At 40.7% G+C, this 15944-nt stretch overlaps 1 protein-coding gene across 3 annotated transcripts in view; it reads right to left on the bottom strand.

Moving 5' to 3' along the window:
* DNAI3 (dynein axonemal intermediate chain 3) overlaps positions 1–12076 on the bottom strand; it is a 68188-nt gene extending 56112 nt beyond the window's left edge. For 2 of the 3 annotated variants that reach the window (XM_019710209.3, XM_019710212.3), the window contains exons 1-3: positions 11942–12076; positions 7784–7879; positions 7334–7369 (exon numbers count right to left, since the gene is read on the bottom strand). In XM_019710209.3, the coding sequence (XP_019565768.3) occupies positions 7334–7369; positions 7784–7865 (118 nt within the window). In that variant the 5' untranslated portion in view covers positions 7866–7879; positions 11942–12076. Of the gene's footprint in view, positions 1–7333; positions 7370–7783; positions 7880–11714 lie in introns of all 3 variants that reach the window. The other variant, XM_074335072.2, reaches the window with a different exon arrangement.
* Positions 12077–15944: the final 3868 nt, after the last annotated feature.

Genomic DNA, 15944 nt, shown 5'->3' with positions numbered 1-15944 from the left:
CTATTTCACAGAGAGAATTCTGTGTCCTTACAGAACAGAATCCTGGTGGTCCTGCAGTCCTGCCCACCAGCTGGGTGGCACAGGCACCACCTTTCTATCCTTCCCTCCAATCCGAAGACCGTCTGCCCCTTTCCACCCTTCTCAGCAATCGAGGACCATCCATTCAGGACTCCTCTCCCTTCAACTTTTGCTGCATCTGGGCTGTTTTCCCTTAGCATGCCAATTTCCCATTTTAAAAAAACCTTCTCTTGACCTACATAGGTGCTGGCCATCCCTACGGCTCCTTTTTTCAGTCACACTTGTTACTCAGCTCTTCACATTTTAAAGCTACTGACTTCCCGATTAGGTTGCATTAGTAAGCCCTTGGAAATAGGAGGAAGGTGGGGTAGGGAATCCCATTTCCCTCCTCTGGTTCCCTAGTCCCAGTATTGCCTTCAGAAGAGGAGGGAGGCGAGGTGCAAGAGGCTTGTTGCCTTTAAAAACCACTAGGTGGAACTGTGAGGTTCACGCTGAGCTTGTGCCAAAAAGGAGGTGGCCATCCTTTGTAAACAGAAGCATTCCCATTGACCAGAAAGCTTTCTGTCATCCCAGAAACAGGAAAGACAGTGACAAAGATTGTGTTCTGTGTCACCTGCCCCTACTAAACCTACTTCGAAATCTCCCAGCTGGATATTTTTCACTAAAATGACCCTGTCACACTAATTGGACTTTTTCAAGGCATCTTTAACATAGGATCTAACTTTACCTAAAAGTTAGTGAACTAGCAGATTGTTTCTAGCTGCAACTGCCAATCAGTAATAACTTCAGGCAACTAGTGCCCAACAGAACACACAAAACTCCTGAGGTCCTACTACCTTCATGCCCTGCCCCAAAAATGCCCAAACTAAACAGGGCAAGGCCTGATGCTTCCAACACCCCCAAGCATCTCTGGCAAAATTCAATAAAAGAACTGCTGCTAGCTAGGCTTTGAGGCCTACAATGAAGACAGCGCATGTGGGGACAGAGTCCCAGAGAGCAGTTTGCAGGCTCTGGGCCTCACGTGGAAAGGTGCTGGCTCGGATAGTAGATGGCCATCAGCTGTAATCAGATGGCCATCCATTGTGGCTGGGTGGCCATCAGCTGTAACCATTGGTCACTGATATAACTGCCGTGGCTACGCTACAGGGTTGGTTGGTTGGCAGAGAAGTGGACGGTAGATTGCAGCTCCTTCTTCCTGTGTCTCCAACTCAGCCGCCAGCGAGAGTATAGTGGTATGACTCCCCTATCTATGGCCCCACTGGTGTTCCTTTTTGGCCTCGCCCTATTCTGTGTCCACCCACGGGGAGCGGGACCAGAGAACCTGCATGATAGCATCCCAGGAAGACAACAATGAGGCTATGGTGATGAGATGGGCTTTGGGCTCAGCTATGCCTCCAACAGAGTGGAATGCTGGTTGCTGCAGAGGGGGGTGAAAACGATGTGGAAGCACAAGAAAAGGCCTACAGGGCCTCCTGAAACTTGCAGCGGTCAGGAGTCCTGCCACAGGGCCACGACCTGCTGGATAGGGGTCAGGCTAGGGTGGTGAGTGAACGGCAAAGTAGGTGAATAACAGCCATGATAATTACAGTAACATCTATGGAGCACCTACTGCGTGCCAGGTGCTGTTCTAAGCACTTTACGTGCATTATTAATTCAATTAATCTTTACAACAACACTCTGAGATGGTGACTATAATTGCTTCCATTTTTATTTTATTTTATTTTTTTAGCAGAGGAAACCACAGCCCACAGAGTTCAAATAATGTGTCCAAAGTCGGGGGCTAGGAGTTGGAAATAGGGGAACTGGGATCCAAATCACGGTTCTTGCATTCTAACTACTACGCCTTGTTGGGGCCCAGGGCAAGCTGCCCCCAGATATCCCACAATGATGTTGATTGTTTTGAATAAAACCACCTGAGTAGCAGCAGGAGCAGGAGGAGCTCTCTGACTCTCCTCTGTCGCCCTAAAAGCAGGAAATAGATCTCCATGATAGTTGCCCTCCCCACTCCTGAAGGACTGAGAGCCGACCTTACCACAGGAGTTATAAAACCCAGAGTCGAAAGGAATGTATAAACAAACCTTGTAACGGCTTTACTAATTTACTACCCGAGCCCAAACCTTGTTTAGATTCCTCACTCACAATACTCAAACCTTACTTAGATCCGTTTCTAATGAGCCATAACTTTCTTTGTCCTGTCAATTTCTCACAAATTTATTGTTTCTTTGTCCAAAAAGTATAAAAATGGTGCCTCGTTCGATCATTTCTCTGAGCCTCATTTTACGATCTGAGCATCATACTGTGATTCTCCCGTGCCCACGTGTTAAATTGGGGTTTTTTTTTTCCTCCTGTTAATCTAGTCTGGTGTCAATTTTATTATTTTATAGCTAGTCCAGCCATAAGAACTAAACAGTGGTAGAGTGGGGGAATTCTTTCCTGCTCCCCAACACTACACTTTCTGTCTAATGTGTGAACACAGCAGAGCCCAGGTGGGGGTCCTGCTTCTTCTCTACACACAGTCAGGAAGATAACAGGAATTCCATTCCATGGGATGCAGTGAATGGCAGTTATTTACCTAACAGACTGATACAGCAGGAGCCAAAGACAGACTCAAGCTCTGCACACCTCACTCCTTAGACCCTTACTGTGTGTGCAAGGAAGAGGCCTACGCACTACAAATCACGTCCTTCCTATTGAAACAGAGTTCATTTAAATAACTTCCATGCATTCCATCTGTATCTTTTTAAAAAACATTTTAGTTGTTTACTTTTTAAAAAAACAAAACACTTTTATTGAGATACAATTGACAAATAATAAACTGTATATATTTAAAGTGTACAATTAGTCAAATGTATACCTATAGCCATGAAACCATCACCACAATCAAGATAAAGAACACATCCATAATCCCCAAAGTTTCCTCCTGCCTCTTCCTCCCAGCAACCCACCCTCACCCGCAGTCATCTACTAATCTGCTTTCTGTTACTATAGATTAACTTGCGTTTCATGGACTATTTATAAGTGAAATTGCACAGTATATACTTTTTGTTTGTCTTCTTTCACTCAGCATAATTATTTTGCGATTGGTTCATGTTGTTGCATGTAGCAATGGTTCATTCCTTTATATTTTTGCCTTGTATTCCATAAAGAAAAAATCGATTAGGCAAATATTTCTTAATATTCATGGCTTCGGGTATGTGGTACCTAGGGAATCTTTGCTTGATTTAGGTTCACAGGCTTTTCTCCTATGTTGTCTTCTAGAACTTTTATAATGCTTGGTTTTACATTTAGGTTTATCGTCCATTTTGAGTTAATTTTTGTGCATGATGTGAGACATCTAGATTGAAGTTCACTGTTTTTCCATATTGGTATCCAATTATTCCAGCATCTTTTGTTGAATAGACTGTCTTTTCTCCACTGAATTGCTTTTGCACTTTTGCTGAAAATCAATGGACTGTATATAAGTGAGTCTACTTTTGGATTCTCCATTCTCATTTATTGATCTATTTCTCTATCATTGTGGTATCTTTTTTATAGTAACAACAGTGAACCTTCATTGTGACAGTCCTATGTAAGGAAATGTGCATGTCCTGCCTAATTTAACTTCTGCAACAGTCTCATGAGGTGGGTATCACTACCTCATTCTTCAGATGAGGAAGTAGAGACTCAGAGAGGGGAAGTCATTTGTGGCCACAGTCAGTAAGTGGCAGAATTATCATTTGAACCAGGGCTGTCTCATTCCAAAACCTGTGCTATTAATCACTTGTGGTAAACAGAATAATGCTCTTCTCACCCCAAACATGTCCAGGTCCTAATTCCTGACGCCGGTGAATATGTTCCCTTACATGACAAGTTGGACTTGCAGATGTGATTAGGTTAATGATCTTGAGATGGGGAGATTATTGGGACCCTGAGGTTGGCCCCATGTAATCACTAGGGTCCTTATAAGAGGAAGGCAAGAGAGTCAATATCAAGGAGGGAGATGTGACAGGGAGGCAGATGTGAAAGCGAAAGAACGATTAGCAGAAGCTACCGCTGTTAGCTTTGGAGATAGAGGAAGGGGGCAAGAGTCAATGAATTTAGGGGCTTTTCACTGAAAAATGTCAGGAAACAGATCCTCCGTTCAGAGACTCCAGAAGGTAACACTGGAAGTAATTTCAGACTCTTATCTCCAAAATGGTAAGATAATACATTTGTGGTAATTTGTTATAGCAGCAATAGGCAATAAATATACCGCTGATACTCTAACCTGTATTAAAATATGACTTATAATTATGATTGCTTTTAAAGGATGAGGCACAGAGCTGTTGCTCCCTAAATGTTAGCTATGTGTAAAAATTATACATATTCTCTAGAAACCTCCAGACATTGCCTTTAAGCCCTTAGGAGACAGTTGTTTAGCTAGGCTGTGGATCTCTTGGTTCCTTGGCAGGAAAGGGAATACTAGTGCCCTGGAACATGACAGCCATGAGCCCCGAGTGACGTTGACAATGTCATAGCAAGGAAGTCACAGGGATCCTGCTGTTGCCCTGAGAGGAGTCTGGGGTAAAGGGGAGAGGTTCTGCTATAAGGGGATGCCAACTCAGGACCTGCCCTCAAGTCTCACTACGAAGTACTGAGGTTTCTTTGTTTTTTCTCTTTATACAAGTATATTCAGTTCTATTTTTCAGTCCTTCCACATTTAGCTGAAACATCTCCACCATGCCCCATTCTCAGGTTCATGGATCCTCTATCCAGCCGATTATTTAATCAAAAAAATATTTATTGAGCACCTACTATGTGAAAAGCATGCTGTGATGCTAGTGCCAGGGCATACAGTCTAGAGGGGGAAACAGACATTAAATAAATACACGCAGATATACATCAGTACAAATTGTGACAAATGCTATTTAGAGGAAAATAGGGTGAGAGATTGAACTAAGGAGGGCAATAGTGGTGGTGAATTTATTTATACAAGAACAACAGAGAAAGCGATTCATTCATTCATTTATTCAATCAATCAATCAACAAATATTAATGTTTATTGTATGTCAAGATCTGTTCTAGGCATTGGGGTACAGGATGAACAAGAGAGCTTCTGTTTCCCTGGAGCTTGAGTGTATGTGTGTGTGTATGTGTGTGTCTGTGAGAGAGAAAGACAGAGAGAGAGAGAGTTTCTAAATGCATAAACAAATAAATAATTGATCCTCATTATTCATGGATTTTGTATTTGCAAATTCACTTGCTAAAATTTATTTGTAACCCTAAAATCAATAGTGTGGCACTTTCACAGTCATTAGTGGACATGGTTAGAGTGGCAAAAAATTTGAGTCTTCCAAAGTGCACATTGCCAGCTGAGGTCAAACAAGAAAGACTATGCTCTGCTATCTAGATCAGCTGTCACACTATAAACAAGTGTCCTTTCCACTGTCTATTTAGTGCCATATTTGTCACATTTTTGTGCTTTTTATTGGTGATTTTGCTATTTAAAACGGTCCTCAAGTGTGGTGCTGAAGTGCTGTCTAGTGTTCATACACACAAGGAAGCCATGATGTGCCTTACAGAGAAAATACATGTGTTTAGTAAGTATCACTAAGGCACGAGTTATAGTGCTTTTGGCTGTGAGTTAAACGTTAATGAATCAGCAATATATATTAAACAAGATATGTTTAAACAGAAAGACACATAAAACAAGGTTGTATACTGATTGGTTAAATCAACGTTATGACTAAAACCTGACCCTGTAGTTCCCCTAAGAGCAATGGCTCAGTGTTTGCTAATTCAGTGGTCACAGCAACTGTATAGAATTGCCACGAATAAGGAGAACCGACCATACTTTAACTTCAGAATTATGATGAGTGCTGTGAGAGCAAGGGGACTAGGTGAGAGAGAGGCCTTCAGGAAATGCCTCTTACAGACATGGGACTGCAGTCTGGCTCTGAATGATGAGACGGTGCTAGTTATATAAAGATCTGGGGAAAGATGTATCCAGGCCTGTGGAGCAAGCGCAAAGGCCCTAAGGCATGAACAAATGTGTGAGGTTCTGTGCGGTAGGCAAGACTGGTAAACTATAGATGGGGGAAGAGGATGAAGAGAAAAGATCAGAGAGGAAGATGGGCCCAGAACCACTACACACACAAAGAAAAATCATGGGAGAGTTTATGCAGGAAAGAGACATAGCAGGTTGCTGTGTGCAGAATGGATTCAAGGAAGCTGAGTGGAAGCAGTGATACCAGTTAGGAGCTAAGGAACTAATGTAAGCGAGGGGGTGGAGTTTGGGACTAAAGTTGTAAACACGGAGATAATGTGAAATGGATGGATTTGAGACATATTTTAGAGGTGGAATTGACAGGAGTTAGGATGGTTTAAATGCAAGTGGGGAAGTGTTGAGGGGGAGAAAGGGGTCAAAAATGACTCCCTCATTTCTGGGTGGTACATTCATTAATCCGTTAAGTATTTGTTGGGCAGTATAGCCTACTCCAGTGCCACTTGCTGTTAGCTGACGTCTTCCCACCATCTCCCCACCTCTGCACTCCACAGCTCCACCCCTTCTGTCACTCTGGCCCAAGCCAGCACCATCTCTCTCCTGGACTGGTGCAATAGCTTCCTAACGACGGTCTGCTTCTGTCCTTGCCACTGCAGTTCTCAACAGAGTAGCCAGGGTGACCCAGTCAAAACCTAAGTCAGATCATGTCACTCCTCTGCTTAAATACTGCCCATCGCGCCCTATCCTACATGATTAAAAGCCAAAATCTTCACAATTGCCTACACGGCTTTTAGAGCTTTCTCTTTTCCACCCTCTCTGTTTCCAAACATGAGGTACATCATCTAAGTCAACTTTAAGAGAAAGTTTCAACAGCAACAAAAACAAAGCTCTAATTATTTAGCCTCTAAAAGTAGGAACATTAGTTTCGTTGTCTAAGTTCTAGTTTATTTGCTTAAAAATCAGCCTTTCTCCTTGAAATAGTGGAATCTTACCATGAAGTACAGATAAATAGTGCCCATGAGTCAGAGTTTTAAAATACTATCCTACTAAAAGTAATAACTTTCAGACTTACCACACTTTATAATTACAAAAGGTCTCTCAATAATTATACAATGTCGGATTTTGAAGGGACAGCTTAACTTAAATCTATTTCTCAGTTTGAAATTCTTTCTTCCACCCTTACTTTTATTATATCTTTAAAATTTTTCATTTTGTATTCTAAATGACATGAAATAATTTTAGTCTATGTACATGTTGATCAATTGCTTCAATTTGTAATATTCTCACTTATTTAGTGCATATTAAAATGTTATAAAACTAGGGACATAATTTCTAAATAGTATTTCCACTTACCCATGTTCTCCATATTCATAGGTTCCACTTCACTGACTAGAATATAATAAAATGATGTCAAATTTACATTTTTGAATCAAATATATACCTTAATTTATTACAATTTTTTACCAAGTCTCAAAACACAAACCATAAATGCAAATACATAATGAAGACTTAAACTATTTTATGAATAATTAAATAGAATCTGAATAATTATCTTTCTCACAGAATTATCTCTTATTGATATGCTTCCTATGGCATTCATTACATGGCATTTAATTGATACTGTAATGAAATGGATGCAAAATCAGAATAAATCACCACATTTTGAATTCCATTTGTGTTTAGCTTTATGACAGCAGAAATATTTAAATTTATTCGATACATAAAACCATGATCAATTTGGCTGCTAATATCTGTACAAATACTAAAGCCATAAAAATGCCATTAATAAAAAGACAATCCTACCTGACAATATTTCCTTATTTTTGACAGTTTTGGGCACTTTTCGGCCACCTGAGCTCTTTCCTTGTTGAGATTTTGGAGCCATGGCTCTGACTTAGGCTGCACAAAGTAAAACTATCATTAGTAAATGTCTGGTTTACAGTTTCAAATAGGAAGCATTATCATTTAGTAAACAGAAGAATATATTTTCTAAGTTTAGCCTTTAACTACGTCAACACGGGTCGTCATAGAATGCGTGTTCTGTGGCCAAAGGTGTAGTGCAACAACAGTCTTACTGATAAGATCCTGCCATTCCAGTGGAGGTATTTAGCTGACGCACAAGGATATGACCTGCCAACACTTCAATGTCTCAGCCTCAGGCCCTGCCATAGAAGTACCACAGAGGACACTGGTGTCCTGCTTCATGCTGCAGTTCCCCTCCCAGGGAGTTGCTCTGTGCTGGGCTTCCTGGCAGGTGTCCCAGCTACAAAGACAGGTTTAAAATTTATGGGCCGACAGAGACCCACAAGGTGTATATATGTACGTAATTTTTAAATGAACATAATTTAAATAATGCTTTTGTCCCAGCAGGTGTACATGTAACCACAGTGTCCTTATTTGCACTGTCAGAGAATGACTCCAAAAGTTTTCCGTGGAATCACTCATCAATTTTGACAGACATGACACTGACCAATGGCCTTGCCATGACATCAAATCCTTGTCATCTCCTCAATGCTCACCATTGTCCCATCTGGTTAAATGGTTCGGAGTGTGATTTCAGGAGTCTAACCAACAGGATTTAAAAACAGGCTCAACCTTTTACCAGCTGAGTAACCCTGGGCAAATTACTGACCTTCTAAGTCTTAGTTTATTCATCTGTTTAATGGAGATAATAACAAAACCTATCTCACAAGGTGGTTGTGAAGATTTAATGAAATAAAGTTGCATCATCAACAACTCAGTCATCTCACACTGTTTGTCTCATTTTCATAAACCAACATATATTGAATATTATTTTATAGTGTGGGGGAAAAAGAAACTTTCCTCTGCCCTCAAAGTTCTTTCAGCTGATCTAATAAATAGACATGAGACAGATTAACCAGAGAAAATAACCAAATTTAATTCATGCATGTATATGGGACCCTGCATACATGAGAGTCAAAGACCCCACATGCAAGAGGTTCAGAGACAGAAAGGGAAATTGAGTATAAATGACATTCTGAGCTGGGGATGAGGTAATGCACCTTGGGGCTTCAGAAAGTCATGGCAGAAAGAACACGTGTTCAATAATTATTAGTTTGTCCTACCATATAGATAGATAAAAAGTTGTTTCTGGTTTTAACTCTTATCATGGGCCAGGCTCCTAATTTAAATTCTTCTAGATAGTTAAAGGGCAGGTGTGTGGTGAGGGCTGCATAGTAGAAGTTTCTCTTGAGCCTGCAGGGTTTTGTTTGCCTTTAGCTCAAAACAATCTGCATACCACTAAGGCATATCTGGGATGGCTCAGTCTGAACCGCTACAATTGCTCACATCGAAATATCACAAGCTTTATTTTATGCCTAGTCCCTTGATTACGAAATCTTGAAAAAAATGTGGGTGTGTTTGTCTAAGGGTTTGTGTATACACGTTTTTTCCTTCTGCTTTTCACATATGTTTTTTCAAATGGTAATAATGATAGCTCATGTTTGTTGCATGCTACGTGCCAGGCACAGTTCAAAGTAACTTAGATGTTATTTTTTATGTAATTTCAACCACCCTTTTAGGAAGACATTTTTTTTAGTGCTATTCTCTTCATCTCCATTTGATGATGTGAAAACAGAGGCTCCAAGAGGTCAGGTAACTTGCCTCAGGAGACATACAAGCATGAGTGGCAGAGGCAGGGTGTAAGCCCCAGCGCTCTGGCTCTCACGCCTACACTCTTAGATTTTGCGTGAGACTATCTCTTGGATTTCAGTGGTAAATATTTATTGTATTTCATTACAAATGAAGCTTAGATTTAAATTCATTGTCTTTCCCTAGAAAGGTATGATTTAATCAACATTTTGCTTCCCATCTTTTCTATTTTTAAAGAAAGATTTAGAACATGACCCAGAACTAACATCTTGGGAGTCTGGTAAATATATCTCCAAGAACTGCTGCTTCTTGTTCAGTCTCCACCAAGACCCTGATTAAGCTTCAAGGTTCTCCTGGGCTCTTCAACCATCTTCTGACAAGGACACAACATCCACCCTCCAGAAATAACTGTTTCTACAATATTTCCAATTAGTCTACAATACTTGTTTCTCCCCTTCCAACCTAGCATCCACCTCTTTCCAAGATTGAATATTTACTCATTTAAGTAGATGCTATCCCATCACTTTGCCCTTTGAAACGTCTCTTGGATTCCAAGCCGGCCTCTCCCATACCCTCCACTTGTTCTGGCCTTTAACATGTCCTCCTATGCCAGAAGTTCCTGTTTTGTGCCAGGAACCCCTTTGGCAGCCTGATGAAGCCCATGCATCAAATAAAAACATGGGACTGAAAGGGAGACAGATTTTATTGAAATATGGATATCAAAGGATTTTTAAATTATAATAATTTATATGTTTCTTTATTAACACATTAAATAACAAGATGTAGCAGTGGTTCTAATTACTACCTTAATTTTGAAGATGTGATGAGCAAAAATCATAAATCTATAACATCCTTAATGTAATATGAAAACAGCTGTAATCTCTGTTAGTGACAAAGTCACAAGTCCTGCTAATACCATGGTGACTTGTTACCAAATGCATACTTTTCAATTAGCAGTTAGTAAAACTAAACATGCAGTTTTATTTTTCTATCCACAGTCTCCTCCCCTACGCTCTAACTAGATCATGGCCATTTAATTGGACTCCCTGCCTCTGTTCAAATCAGAATAGTCACCCACAGGGCAGGCCTTCAGAGCTCTCTTTCTAAAATGCAGATCTGAACAAGTCACTTCCTTGTATACTGGAGAATAAAATGTAGGTCCCTAGTGACCACAGCTCATTCTCCAGTAGTGGAGAAATGGAGCTTATTTGAAATGCACATTTCCTGGTGGCACCGCGATCATGCAGGTCTGGGTGAGCCTGCAGTTTAAAAATCACTATGAGGTAGTCTTACACTGGTGGTCGGCAGACTAGACTTTGCGAACCAGGACAGAGTCAAGTGTGTAAGCATCACCTTTAACACCCTTCAGAGTTTGCCTCACCACATCCACCCTTCCAGTTCTACTCCAGCCTCATAGGATTACTCTCCATTCTCCAAACAGTCCCCAGAACTGCCTAGCTTCCTCTCTGGGACATTCCCTTCTCTCCCCATCTCTCTAGCTTCACACCATTCACACATTTCTTGACTTGCTTAAATCTTACTAGTTCAAGGTCCAACTCCAATAGGACCTTCTCTCTGAAGCCTCCCCAACTTTCTCACTCAGAGGCTTAAACAATTGTTTTCCCTGATGCTTTCTGATCACCTATTTAAAGCAGTGAATTACACCAGGCTTCTGCAAAGGCGGAGAGCCTCAAACTCAGAGCTGTCTGAAAATTGCTGTGAATTCATTCAGCATTCAGCATACACTCAGGAGGAGAGAGAAATTACTGAGCAGCAATTGCGTCCTGGAGGTCACTAGAGGAATAAGACAAGATCTTTCATTTCAAAGAGTAAATGTGTCCCCCATCCTTGTCTTCACTCTTTATCTATGCCAGCCCTTTCTTAATGATCCTGGGTCATCTCTCTAACTACTTCAGTCCACGTTAATCTTTTCTTCTTTGATTCCTGATACCAATGAATAACCAGGATCAAGCTGTTTTCCTTTCCATCCATCCATCCATCCATCCATCCATCCATCCATCCATCCATCTACCCATCCATCCAGTATTTATTGAACTCCCACTATGTGCCAGTCAATGTGATAGACACTGGGGCTATACAACCTGCGAACAAGACACAGTACCTGACCTCAAAGTTCTTAGAGTGTCGTTAACTGCTCTCCTGTTGCTATTTTTGCCTCCTGGCTGGGCTGGAAGTTCTTTGAAAGCAGGTCAAGTTTTGTACTTTTTTGTAGTCTTCACAGCAGCTAGCACATTGCTGACATAGAGAGTGTTCCAAGTGCCCTTGAAAGAGTGAGTAAAATACTTAATTGTTTTCCAAACCTCCGTTCCCATTCAGAGCTTCCCTTACCTGATACTACTGAACTGAAGAGAAAAGAAGCCTCTTTGCAGTACCCTGGGGAAAAACTCCTTGGGGGCCTGAAGATGGAAGTTTGACTCTACTGTCTCAGAAGAAGTCCAAGAGCACAAACCGCAGCTCCTCCTCAAGCTGTTGCTGCGACGCACTCGTTGCTAAGAGGAAAGAGGCGGTGACTCCGCAGAGATTGACAAAGCTCCAATACCAATACAGTCTCCGCTTTCTAACAGTCTCTTTCAGAACAGACTTGTGATTGGTTGCTATTATGCTGGTGCCACGCAACAGGGAACCGGGCGAGGTCCGCAGTTTTTCACTTGCGAGGAAGGAATTGTGCGTCTTGGGTGTGTTGAGGACAGGGGCCCGGTCTGACCCCAGGTCTGACCAAGCTTGGTCCAGCACAAGCGTCCCGGAAGAAAAATCCTTCTAGAGTGCTTCTAGCAGCAGGGAGGGAAGGTGAAATGAAGATTGCGGGGTTAAAATCCTTAGAGCAGCTGCACTGCTTACAGACGTGAGCTGGGGCCTTCCCAGGAGCCTGTCCTAGATTCCTGTGTGAAGGAGAGATAACCAGGTTCCATTATCTTCTAATGTGTTACCTTTTCCTCTTGCCAGAAACAACTTTTGTGTAGAGTTGGACTCAAACTGTAAGAATGAGTCTCAGGGGAAGGAGTTTAAATCCCTTAGTAACTTCAAGGTTCATTTTATCTGTGGTTGCGAGTCCTATGGGATTCATACAGTGGAGCGCCTCTGCACACTGTTCCCCACTTTCCTCTAAAAATAATTATAACTGCTAATTTGTAAGCTGGGAGAATTTAATAAAGCAATGCAATTGGCTGCTGTAATTGCTCTAAATTAATTTTTTACATTCAATTTAAGTAAAAATACTTGATTGAGAAGAAACTTACAGACATATCTGAGACTTAATGATCTCAAATTAGATAAGACTTTGCATTATGTTTAGGAAGATCATGTATATCTCAAATTTCTGAAGAATTTGTACTTGCAAAATGTAAATAAATTTTACTAAAGAAGTCATTAAAAATAAAAAAAGGAGGAGGACGTATTGTGACAACTTTTCCCCAGCCTCTTCTTCCTGACACTGACAGATAAAGTTCCCCTGGGCTCACTTCTGAACTTCTGAGTCTTCTTTTCTCACTCTTTGTACTCTCCTGGTGTCACAGATCGACTTCCCTTGGTTCAGCTGTCTCTCTACACATCAGAGACGTCCATTTCCATACTCTCAATCCCATACATCTCTTCAATCCCAGACCTGAGTTTCCACTCCCTATTGAACATTTCTAAATACATGTCCAGCTTCATTCACCATGTTTGATAGTTGCTAAATAAAGCTATTGAATGAATAAGTGAATGAATGAATTACTGTACCATAGGCATCACAACTTAGCAGAACCAAAAGTCAGTCATAACCTTTTAGCTATCTTTCAGGTATCTTTGGGAAACTTTTTTCCTCCTTTATTTTCTACCCTAAATAATAGTACCCACTGTCCGTCATTTTGCAGAGCCAGAAATCTGAGCAGCATCCCAACAGAATTGGTCTCTCTTTTCTGTTTGTCCACTATAGCAAGTATTACACTGTGTTGCAGTGGCTTGTTATATGGGTGTCTCCCTCACTGGACTTTAAGGTGAGGATGGTGTCTTATTCCTTTAGTTCTCCATTGTCTAGCACAGTGTTGACATGGGTATTTAATAAAGTATATGTTGAATATATTTAAAACAAAGCTAGAAGGAACTCTCTAACAAAAGCTTCTTTACATTCTCTGAATAATTTCCTTTTCTTAAAAAAAAAAAAAAATCCATACTCCTTTGCAGTCAGTTTTAAGGAAGTAAAGATTATAATAATCTTGTGATTTGGGTGAAACCCCAAGACTTTCTGTAGCTTTTCTTTCTTTAGAAACACCTGAAGGGGATGTCTACTTGGAGATCTTCTTTTAAGAGTTAGCTCAGAGACTAAGGCTTGAGGATGCTAAATAGGAGTTTTTATGCCTTTTGTTTGTCTGCATCAGCATGCTTGGGAAGGAGAAAGAAAAGGGTGGGAGGGAAGGAAGTTTCCTTGTTTGAGTCCTAAACTGCTGGGATTTCGATAAGCTGCTTGGGGAAACTATCACACCCTATTGCCTGAGGAACTAAGGAGCTTCCCTGAAGAGTACTCACCTTCAGAAATGCGTAAACTAAGAGAAAGTTCTGTCTTGGGAACAAAGCTTATATTGGAGGAGAGTACCAATTGTGGCAAATCTAGAAAAAATGAACGAAAAAACTTCAATATGAAATCGGAATATGTGCAGCATTATAGCAAGGAGAAAGGCATTCTTATGATTTCTGCACAGAATTTGAGTGTAATGGAGAATAAAGAGGACGTAGCTCCCCCAACCCTCATCAGAATTGCTGGTCCTTCCCACAAGGGAAGGCAGGGCTCTACAGGTGGTCGGCAGGCTGTGGGCAGAAGATGTCTCTAGAGCGGCCAGCTTAGGAGGTGAGAAGGAAAATAAGGGGCCATGTAGCAGCAGAGTGGATTTCTTTGTTTATATAGGTGAGACTCTACTCTCTATACCCAGAAATAGTTGGTGGTGGAGAGGTCATTGTATGGTGGTGATAGTCCTGCAATATCAACAAGCATCAAGAATCAGTGAAATACCAGTTCCACGTGTATAATGATTATTACCATTATGGCATTTTAAATATTTTTCAAAGTGGAGTCACTCAAATAATTCTGTCCTTAAAGAAAATTATGTTGACGCGTTACATGTGTCACTTTCCAGATAAGTGACATCAGGCAAGCTATTAAACTCTATATCTCACTTTTACATCTGTAAAATCTGGGATGCTAATCAGAACCAAGGCAGATAATGGGGGAGCACCCCACATTGCTGTCATAGTGGGCATTCTTCAAAAGAAATGAAACTTCACAGCAATGAATTGGAAATAGGTTGTCAATTAGTTTGGGTTTCCACAGGGAACTTCTCACATTTCAGGAGAGATAAAATCAATTCTTCTTTCAACCAAGTGGACTGCTTCAGATTTAAAGTAAAATCTATGTTGAATATTTTTGCCATGTGAGGGCACAAATCACAAGGTTCAACCAAAAGATAATGTTCCCCTCCCTGAGTTCAGCCAATTTTAATATCTAAATTTTAAACAGTTCAATATGCTCTTAATAAGTTTTCTTACTGGGAATCAGTTTTTTCCTATTTCCACTAGATTTATGGTGAATACATTTTCAAAGAATATTAGTGTGAAGGGATGTTCAATTATTAGCCTGTCCAGATCTTAATCTGGACACAGATCTTAATGTATCCCTTCCCCATGGCACTGCCATAAAAAGGCTAACATAGTGTCTTAAATTGTGGTACATACTCAATGAATAGTTGTCAATTCAGAATTCATCTTAAATTTCAGTCAAAGTGAATTTATAGACATTGCCTCTGCCCTTTGGTGATGATTACAAGTAGATTTGCATATTCGCCACTTAGGCACTTCCACTTAGATATCTAATACAGATTTATCCAAAGGGTAGCCCTTAGATTAGAGCCAGCCAGGAAATACTTGTTAAGAGTCCACAGTCCGTGAAATATTTGTTACCTATTGGAAACAAAAGAATGCAGAAATTGAAGTGCTTTAAAATTTCATAGCAATTTCATAGAGTAACTATGTTATGTATGAACAAGGTTAAGATTTTCATTTTAAATGTCTTTATTCCATGTTTCTAGCAGTTCATTTAAACTACAGTTTACAGAACTACCAGCTTGTGAGAGAAGTGAACAGAAAGCCAAACCAAGTAGCCTCCAACAGCTAGACATCTCAGAGACATTCAAAACAGAACTGATTCTCTCCCACCGACCTGCTCCTCTTTACCTCAATTGATGGCAATTTCGGCTTTATGGTTGCTCAGGAAAAAACCTCATCGTCATCCTTGACTCCTCTGTTTCCATCTTTCACCCCTTTGGGAAATATTTTCAACACTGCACCCAGAGGGATATATTTT

Source organism: Rhinolophus sinicus, chromosome 14 (genome assembly GCF_057876585.1).
Source record: "Rhinolophus sinicus isolate RSI-liver-muscle chromosome 14, RSI-T2T, whole genome shotgun sequence".
Lineage (NCBI taxonomy): Eukaryota > Metazoa > Chordata > Mammalia > Chiroptera > Rhinolophidae > Rhinolophus > Rhinolophus sinicus.
This window is presented reverse-complemented; position numbering and strand designations above follow the sequence as displayed.